The 10484-nt window shown below is 39.9% G+C and overlaps 1 protein-coding gene across 1 annotated transcript; it reads left to right on the top strand.

Annotated features, from left to right (window-relative positions):
• Positions 1 to 1247: 1247 nt before the first annotated feature.
• Positions 1248 to 10484, top strand: LOC310779732 (uncharacterized protein; the record flags this gene model as incomplete). Its single annotated transcript, XM_083640225.1, has 7 exons — positions 1248 to 1311; positions 4293 to 4616; positions 5492 to 5773; positions 7144 to 7251; positions 7441 to 7505; positions 7734 to 7814; positions 9457 to 10484. The coding sequence occupies 7 exons, from the start codon at positions 1248 to 1250 to the stop codon at positions 9556 to 9558; spliced, it is 1026 nt and encodes a 341-aa protein (XP_083496351.1). The 3' UTR covers positions 9559 to 10484.

Raw genomic sequence — 10484 nt, 5'->3', positions numbered from 1 at the left:
AAGCGACTTTGAGTACCGTAAATTCCGGACTATAAGCCGCACCTTTTTTCCCATTTTTTGGCCTTTTTTGGCCCCTGCGGCTTATATAACGGTGCGGCTTATCTATGGATTAAAAAAAAAAAAAAAAAAAAAAATCTCTCTTTTTTAGCACTCTTTCTAACTATAAAGCCACTTCTGTTTTAATTTCCTCTCTTGCCCTCTTTTCACCACACTGTATGACACTGTATGACACTGTATGACACTGTGTGCACTGTAAATAACAACACAGGTGGTGTTGTGTTATGTTGTTTTGTTGAAATGTTAATAAATGGGAGCATTACATATGGTAATTAAACATTAAAACACAATAAAAAAATAAAAATAAAAAAAATAAAAAAAAAAACATTAAAACACCCGCGGCTTATAGTCCGGTGCGGCTTATATAAGAAAAAAATAGTCAACTTTGAAGGTGCGGCTTATACACCGGTGCGCCTTATAGTCCGGAATTTACGGTACTTGAAAAGCGCTATATAAAATAAATGTATTATTATTATTATTATTATCATTAAAACGGAATCTGCCCTCAGGGAAAGAAAGTCCCAATGATGTGTCTACTTTGAACAGCAGTCACTCTTGGTCAAAGTGTTAAACAACCAATTAGGCCACTGCTCACTCAGAGTAGCCATTTGGCCGCCAAGGTTGTGAAATCCAGGGTGGAGCTGAAGAAACATGACCAGGGGCGTAGTAGTAGTGGAGGGTAAACGCAAGTAAACGCAGTTTGCCCACTTCTTTGAAATGAGGGACGGAGTTTACTCACCTACGGTATTTTAAGATCAACTGTATGAATCCATGAGGGGAAACAAGGTGGGCAAACTACTCGCCTTGGATAGTTTACGCACGTCCGTATCATCACTACCCCCCTGAACATGACACAAATGTCCTCTACCAGTGCTGGCTGTGATTTGTCCAAAGCACATCAAGTAGCCTGTCCTTCTGGACAAGTCACATGATATACTATCATGTGACAATGTGTGGACCCCTGGAATGACCGCATGTACTGTAACTGTATCGGATTCTCTTTTTACTTGTATTTCTCGCCTCAGTCTTACAGTTCCTATAAGGCCAGCCCGGTTCATGTTTTGCGGTCTTCTGCTACAGGAAGTCCCCCCCCCCCCCCCCCTCCCCACCCCCTCGTTTCTTCAGTAAAGCTGTCAGCAGTGACAGATATACAGCAGAAGAGGAAACAGAAGTTACTCCCGTCAACAGAGATGGTTGGTGGTCGCCTGCTTTGCAGCAGTGCTCTGCTGCTGCTTGTGGTCCTCTTCTTCCATGGTATGTTCCCCTGTAAGCTCCATGTTGTATAATCTTTTCAGGATCTTTGTATGTGATGGTAGATACCCTCAAGGCATGAATAGAACATGTTGCTCATGTTGGTGCGTTTATACAATGTTTGCCTGCCATTTGGATGGAAGGGGGGGGGACTTCACTGGAAGTATTTGCTGCGTGTTTGAAGCTAATTGTATGTTCAGTCGGTTTGTTATGTCGGGTGACATATTCTTTGTAAACAGCATAGAGGAGAAATACTCCTTTGGCTTGAACGTCCTAGTGAATTGATTCTCATTGGAGAGTGGCGGATTCATGAATCCAAAAAGTGAATTCAAGGAATCAGCACTTCAACATTTGAAAAGGCGTCGTTTGTTTTTCTGCCATTGCACAGGCTTAGCGCGTGCCTCGTATTTATTGAAGACTTGTCCTCCTCGCTTTTTGAAATGTTCGATTTTTATACAGACAAAATATTCTATTGCATCAGTCAGTGTTTGAGGACATATAAGTGTGTGTCAGCAAATATCCTCTGCTCAGCCCGCAGTCGTTAAATAACTTGCAACACACATAGGACTGCTTGTTGAAGTCACATTTTTGGTGTGTTGGATATACATTTACATTTACAATTGACTGCTTTTCTGATCAAACATGATCAACTTTTGTTGTATGGCTATTGGCTACTTTAAGTAGTGATACTTAGTATGTGCACTGTGAAGGGGGTTGGACCTGTTCTGAACATGCTCCAGTCAGACTCAGTCAGGATCACACGTAGAATAGAATAGAATAGAATAGAATAGAATGTTTATTTATTTTATTTAAAAAAGGGACAATGCACATTAATTAACATGAGCACCATGTGAATGTGCCAGATTTAGCCATACAGGCTAGTTTTCATCTGCAGTCCCTGGCAGGTTATACAGCTATATAAAACATGAATAAACACATGCAACAGTACATGAACACATAAGCACAGACAAAAGCATAAAAGCACTTTTGTTTCCTATGATACAAAAGTATAGACAGACACACAAGCAATATAAAAACACATGTGGGTTAAAGACATATAGAAACATGAAAGAGCACATTATCATATCATATCAAATACATGCCAGAGCACATGAGCATATTAGAAACATGCAACAGCACATACGCACATACACACAATTATATAGCCCCTAGTCTACAGTAACCATAGACATAAGTGCATGCAGTACAAAGCAGACAAACACTATCCCAGAATATGATTACAAGTTTGATTGTCCAATAACCACTGTTTTATGGATTTGGATTTGGAGTTGAAAGATGTGATATTTCTCAGTTCTACTGGTATAGTGTTCCAGGTATGTGCTGCTCTATAGGAGAAGCTACTGCTCCTACTGTATGTGGTATTTTCCAATCCCCTCTCTGGTAGATGCATTTTGGATTTGTATAATGAATTCATTGAGAGGAGGGGGGGGGGGGGGGGGCAGACCATAATTTTTTTATACACAAGTGAAATATCTGCAAATTTGATGTTTTCCCAATTTAAGAAATCCTATTTAACTACAATTTTACAGTGGTGATATAGAATATAATAGAATAGAATATATTCATTGTTATTTAAGGAAGAATAGATTTTGTCAACCAGATTTAGTAATGCTGTATCTGTTGAGTGATTCTTGCAGAATCCATCTTGATGTGCATACAGGATATTATGGTTATTTAGATGATTTAGAATTCTTTCATATACACGTTTCATTAAAGATGTCATAGACGTTCTTTCCTCTGACACTGGTTTAAGAACGTTTTAAGGACATTCCCTTGTGTCAAATGGAATCAAACGTTTTTGAAAACTCTCTCTCTCTCTCTCTCTCTCTCTCTCTCTCTCTCTCTCTCTCTCTCTCTCTCTCTCTCTCTCTCTCTCTCTCTCTCTCTCTCTCTCTCTCTCTCTCTCTCTCTCTCTCTCTCTCTCTCTCTCTGATAAGACCATACACAGTGGGATGTCAAAGCGAGACACCCCATCTTTGAGTCACTTCCTGTATTTTTGTCACGTGGGTTTTGCCCATGGTTTTCCACGGCCACGGCCACTTAGGAGACCAATGAGTCTATTGGAGTCAATGGGAGGTGTGAACGTGATATCAGATGATGACCTAATTCTTTATAGTCATCAAAGTAATATGACATAGTCATAGTCATCAAAGTAAATATTCTGCCATAGTCATAGTCATCAAAGTAAATATTCTGCCCATTTTCCGACGCCACATGTTCTTTGATGTAGTAGCTAAATCTGTGGTTGGAAAAATATATTTTTTTAATCGAATATCTTAGTTACAACTATATTGAGCTAACAAGGGGCAGCTTTGTGTTTATACTGTATGTGTGTATGTGTTTGTGTGGAGTTTGGCAACTCATGAGTCATGATCTATAGTTCAAGCTAGCTTGCTAGGTCAGCACTAACCCCGCGTCACCAGGCCCAGTCCTCTCACAACACTTCAGGGGAGAGGTGACCACGTGACCATTTAGGAGACCTGCTAAGTTAAGTTATACGTTAAGTTAAGTTATCCTTTATTTATCCCCATGGGGAAATGCATCCTCTGCATTTGACCCATCCTCTACTAGGAACCTTCCTAGAACTAGGAGCAGTGGGCAGCCACAGTCGCCACAGCGCCCGGGGACCAACGCCAGTTCTTTTGTCAGTGCCTTGCTCAGGGGCACTGACAGGAGTATTAACCGTAATATACATGTCTTTTGGTGGTGGGAGGAAACCGGAGCACCCGGAGAAAACCCAGACGAACGAACACGGGGAGAACATGCAAACTCCACACAGAAAGCACCTGGGACAGACCGGGGTTCGAACCCCGGACCTTCTTGCTGTGAGGCAACAGGGCTAACCACTGAACCACCGTGCCATCCTGCTAGTACCATTCCTTACAATTGATGGAGCCTGCGGTGCCATATTTCTAATATTAACGATCTCTGATAATACTGTTATCTTTGCTCATGTGTTTCAGGTGTGGAGGCTACCAGCACTGGGAAGACATTCCATAGAAAAGTTGGAGACACTGTGGAGCTTCCTTCATACCGACAAAGTGAATTGCTTACCTTCGCACAATGGAAGTATCAAGATGAACCAATTGTACGATGGTATCAGGGTTCTGGACCAGTGCCACCAGTAAAGTTTCCGCAATTTAAAGGCAGAGCAAAACTAAACAACGAAACCTTTAATCTAACAGTGAAGAATCTGGGTCTTCAAGACTCTGGGAATTTCATTTTTGTCTCAGATGATAAGAATGGCAAACAAATGGACACAATCACCATCACTCTGCATGTTCATGGTAGGATGTTGATGTTTTTGTTATACTTGTCAGATTGAGTTTACCTTAACCCATTGATACCTGATGCAGCATTTGTGTGTGTATCCCTTCAAGACCTACAGCAGAGACGGGCAACTGGCGGCCCGCGGGGGCCACATGTGGCCCCCTGTCCTCATTCATTGTGGCCTTGATTCAATTTCTTGCTCGAGTCACATAGCTGCTAACAGTGATGGGCGAAAATACATCAAAAAGTATTTTGATACAAATTACAAATACTTGCTCAAAAGATTTATCACAATACAAATACAAATATGTATTTTGTATTTTGAAAATTCATAAAAATACATTTTATAAAAACTGATAAAGAGCTGCAACGATTAGTCAATTCAACGATTCATAGCCAAATATTACATTAATTGCCTATTTTGATTTGATTTTAATTGCCTAATGATGACTTTTGAGCCATTTCCTTAAGGAAAAATGTCCTAATTCTCTGATTCCAGCTTCTCAAATGTGACATTTTCTGGTTTCTTTAGACGGTAAATCATCTCTTTAGTCCTCTGTGACGGTATTCTCCTTTGTGTACTCTCTCTCTCTCTCCCTTTCTCTCCCTCTCTCTCTCTCCTCTCCATGACAAAGAAAAGGTTCAATCATCTCTCTCTCCCTCCCTCTCTCTCTCCCTCTCTCACTCCCCCCCTCTCTCTTGCTCCCTCTCTCTCTCTCTCTCTCCCCCCTCTCTCCATGACAAAGAAAAGGTTTAATCATCTCTCTCTCTCTCTCTCTCTCTCTCTCTCTCTCTCTCTCTCTCTCTCTCTCTCTCTCTCTCTCTCTCTCTCTCTCTCTCTCTCTCTCTCTCTCTCTCTCTCTCTCTCTCTCTCTCTCTCTCTCTCTCTCAGAGTCCATAACTGCGGGTCCTGTCCCGACAGTGGACTACACCTGGCATGACTGGAACAGCTCCTGCACGGTTTCAGTGGAGTGCAACACGACGACCCGCTACAGCAGGGTGGCGTACAGGTGGACCGTGGGGAACCAGACCCACAACGGCTCCAGGGGGCATTTCTCCCTCATGCCAGAGGAGGGAGACACTGATGTCAACTGTACAGTTTTCAATGCTGTCAGTGAGAAATCTGCATCTAAAATGGTGAAGTGTAGCAACCAGACATCCCCAGAACCACCAGGTATTTGCTGGTCTTCAGGGGTGCCGTAAGGGGTGCAGTTAGGATGATTCTAAGGGCTCTTGACTGACAGGGGCCCTAAGGGGTGCAGTTAGGATGATTCTAAGGGCTCTTGACTGACAGGGGCCCTAAGGGGTGCAGTTAGGATGATTCTAAGGGCTCTTGACTGACAGGGGCCCTAAAAACCTCTTAAACTCGTCGGTCGATATTTCTGTCTTAAGGCATCCATTGGTGCCAACCATCTGCTAGCTTGTCGGCAAGGGGGGCGGGGCCTAAATAAAGCTCTGAATTTCAGCTAATTTTTTCCAATGCAGTATAAATGAATGGGGCACCTATTTTGACCATTGACCTTTTTTTTTAAATAAATTTTCGAGTGGTCAGAAATGGTTCAATCTTGCACCATAGACATAATTGAGCATCATAAGTTCCATCATAATGTTCTCTAAACCCTTAAACTTTCAACATTTGAATAGACGCCTAACCAACACACATGTTTATTACAGATTTATGACTAGAAAAACTTTGACAGTGCTGAGCTGCTTCTCAAATGAATCTTCAGGTTTCCAGCTTTCAGATGATGTGCACCACTTCTATGGCATGTTCTGCTGACCTGCTATCTCACCCTATCTCACGTTTTCTTTTCTTGTTTTTGGCAAACAGAAACATTCAGAGAGCCTCCTTATTTAAAGCTTTGAATGGATCGATTTGGTTCTGGAGATGTGTGGTTACGGCAACTGTGCAGGGTCGGCGTGGCCCAATGTGATATCTTTTCATAGGGCCCAAAATCCCCTGCTGGGCTTTAACTGAAGTACAGCTTTAGATTTGAGGGGGGGAAATATATTAAATAATAATAATACTAATAATACTAATAATACTAATAATAATACTAATAATAATAATAATAAAATAATAAAATAATAAATATTTGAGGGTCTTCAGTATTTCAAGCCGAGGAACAGTTTTTCTCCACCACATCTCAAATTAATCACTATTACATCTGATTTAATGGTTTTTACATATACAAAACATATCATGATATCATCCGAATAGTTTTATTTGTGTGTGTGTGTGTGCCACTGCCATGAATGTAAAGTGATTGCAGTTCGGGAATGTAAATGTGAATTTAATAATAATTGATTTATTATTGCTGTCATTATGCTGTGGTAGCATTTGCGATTCTTTTTAGATAATGCATAATGATGTGAATTTGTTTGCTGAGAACCAAATACTGTTTTATTCATTGTGCTCAGTCTGCCTTAATGAGCCATGTATCTTAGAGGCAGCAGTGCAATAGCTGATTGTGTTCCTTTTAGTACTACTATTATTGCTGCTACTACGACTGAATCATGACAGTAATACTGTGTGAGTTGCAGGCTCAGGTGTTGTGATCTACGTGGCTGCTGCAGCATCAGGGATCGGCTTTTTGGTCCTGATTGCCATTGTGGCTGCAGGCGTTCATCACTGGAAACAAAGACAAGCAGGTAGGAAACTCTCTCGGCAAATGCCCTGTCTGATCTACTGTGCTGTCAACGTGCATAAATGTCCATATAACTGACTATGATCAGTTATTGCTTGTTTTTTTCCTTGAGAATCTATAATAGGATTTAATGCACGTCTGTTGCTGATTCTTCGACATCTCTGTTTGTCTCTCATGCTGCACTAAACAATAGCAAGAGACACTGATTCACATACCAACACCATATATGCCGATATCTCCGACGTTCCAATGACAGATGTAAGTATACTGTTATGTGCTTTTTTTCCCCACATTAATTATCTGCATCAATTTTAGCATTTTGTGACCAACACGTTTTCTTTCTCACTGTCCCTTTCTTTTATCATTGCGTGTGCGTGTGTGTGTGTGTGTGTGTGTGTGTGTGTGTGTGTGCGCGTGTGTGTGTGTGTGTGTGTGTGTGCGTGCGTGCATGCATGCATGCGTTTGTTTCTGTGTGCAAAATTCCAGGTGAGATCGAACACCTTGACGACACCATGCTCAATCTATGAGACCATCGATGACAGAGTCAACTCAGTCACAGTCCCTGGGGTAAGAGCAAAACTTTTATGAAGAAGTCTTCAAACATAGGTGGTGGAGATTGACATGAATGATAGTATCTGTAATGTTTGATATACGATTATGAACCAAAAAGTGTGTCCCATAATGCACATTTCTCCCTCTTATGCAAATGATATGACAACAGCAGAACATTTTCGTGGCTGTTTTGTGTCGTCTCTTCTGAGATCATCTCTTCTGAGATCATCTCTTCTGAGATCATCTCTAAAGAAACTGGCTGGAGTGAAGAGATGGTTATATACTGTAGAGCTGAACAGTCATGTGATTTCTCCTTTAGAAGATTTAGAAAAATCCTTAGATGGGAAGGGGGGGATAAGAATGAATAGAGAGAGGTTATATAGCCATATTAGCAAATACCATGCTTTTGCAAGCTATGTTTTGCAAGCTATGTTTTGCAAGCTATGTCGTTTTACAAGCTATGTAGCTATGTATGTCGGGAAAATGACGTTAGCAAACATGCTAAACATTGATGCCAAACACAAACAAGCCGTGGAAGCACAGAGGGGAACTTCTACCATATTCCATATTCACTGACACTCTCAATGTTTGCACTGGATCATTTTTGTGATGTCAATTTTAGATCCTCACTTTTGATCACACCTTTGTTTTATGAGTCATTCCAGTTATGCAGCAACATTTCTGTCCTCATGAAATAGCCTATACGTCTTCACATGTTCTTTAAAATGTGTAAATACTTAGAACAAATCACTTAAACTATAGATAAAGATCTATCACATTAACAGATAACAATGCTCATTTAAAATACTATTGTTTTCATAATTTTACTCTGCCCCCTTAAGTGATTTTCCACCCTGACACAGACATAGGGGGCTTCTGGGTCTCGTTCATGGCAAGGTTATTATAGTTAACGAAAACTAACGAGAAAACTAGAATTGAAAAAACATGAAATAAACTGAAATAAAAATAAAAACTAAGCTTTACAAAAAAAACAATAACTAACTGAAACGGTATTGTGTGTTTACAAAACTAACTCAAATAAAATCAAATTCAAGAGAAAATGTCCTTAGTTTCAGTCTTTGTCAGTTTACAGTATTTCATACATAATAAGCCTAGTATTTTGAGTGGAGATGAAATCTATTTTCCTAGATCTATCATCTGTTATGACCCTTTTGAATCTCACCCCTGACAAACACCCCATATTACAACAAAAAAGAGGAAAGGGGCAAAAAAGACTCAAACACTGAAACTAATAAAAACTAAACTAAAACTAAGCATTTTCAAAAAATAAAAAATAAACTAAACGATCAAACCCACCTTAAAAACTAATGAAAACTAAACTGAAATTGAAAAAAAAAAGTCAAAACCAATAAAAAAAAAAAAATAATAATAAAAAAATAAAAAAATAAAAATCCTAAACTATTATAACCTTGGTTAATGGAGATGTCTGACCCTCTTGTACAAACTCTTGATGCATGTCATGCATGAAATAGCTCAGAACTATCATCAACATACAACATGTTGCCTGGACTGATGGCATACGACAACCATGACTATATGGGGGGTGGTTGCTGCCTATCTGTGTTTTTGCTATAATGTAGCGAGTAGCGACCCTTTGTGAGATTAATGTTACACCTTTTGTTTTCCATACATCTAGCCCCAAACTGTGTATGACATGATCCAGTTTAACCGCCAGCAGACGCAGATGCCCGCCTCTCTCCCAACACACCGACCCGAACTCAGAGGACAACTAGCTTGAGTTGTTTGGTTTTCTCATGCTAAACGACAAAGAATGCCATCACACTTAAGAGGTGCCATGTACTGTATTGCATTTAGCTACTAGCGTTGTAAATATTGTAAAATGCAGATCAATATTAAGAATCTAAATAAATACTTGTAATGTGTGTCATTCTCTTTGACATACTGTATGTTATTGGTATGCAGTTATTTGCTGTATGTATGTATAGAAAATATTTGTGAATGCCATACCTGAAATATTCCCGAAATATTTATTGTATTTTAGATAGGCTGTCTCAAATTAACTGTGTTGTTTTGGTTCCAGGGTACAAGTAATGCATTACATTTACCTTTCTTACAGTAATTGAGTAGCTTTTTGTGTACTTGCATTTTTTTGATAATCAATTAACTTAAAGGGATAGTTTGTAAATTTATAAATTTGACATTTTCCATCAGTTACTTTTTGCTTTGATGTTATTTTTCAAGCAGCACACTTACTTATTCTACAATTGTAGCTACATGAGACAAATGTCAGCAAAGAAATAAACTTGAGCCAGTGACTTGAACAGGATATGTGCATGGGCAAAACAGAAGCCTTGGCATTATAACTACACTCACTGCACTTTATTAGGAACACCATACGAATACTTTGTAGGTATCAGCTTTCAGCTCATTGTCAACCGGCTACCAAAGTGACATCCGCCTTAAGTTGACATGTTGCATTCTGAGATACTTTTCTGCTGACCAAAGTTGTTGTTTTCGCGCCATTCTGTGGCAATTCTTGAGACTCTTGTGAGGTCAGCAGTTTCAGAAGGACGTCTGGCACCACAAACCATGCCGTACGCCGCAGTCAAAGTCACTTATGGTGTGAGTTGCATAATGTAACATTAGTCTGTTTGTTCAGCCATAACCACCTGCAATGCCAGCATTGGTAAAATAGCTGTTGAA

This window comes from Poromitra crassiceps (assembly GCF_964638095.1).
Source record: "Poromitra crassiceps genome assembly, chromosome: 7".
In the NCBI taxonomy this organism is placed as follows: Eukaryota; Metazoa; Chordata; class Actinopteri; order Beryciformes; family Melamphaidae; genus Poromitra; species Poromitra crassiceps.
This window is presented reverse-complemented; position numbering and strand designations above follow the sequence as displayed.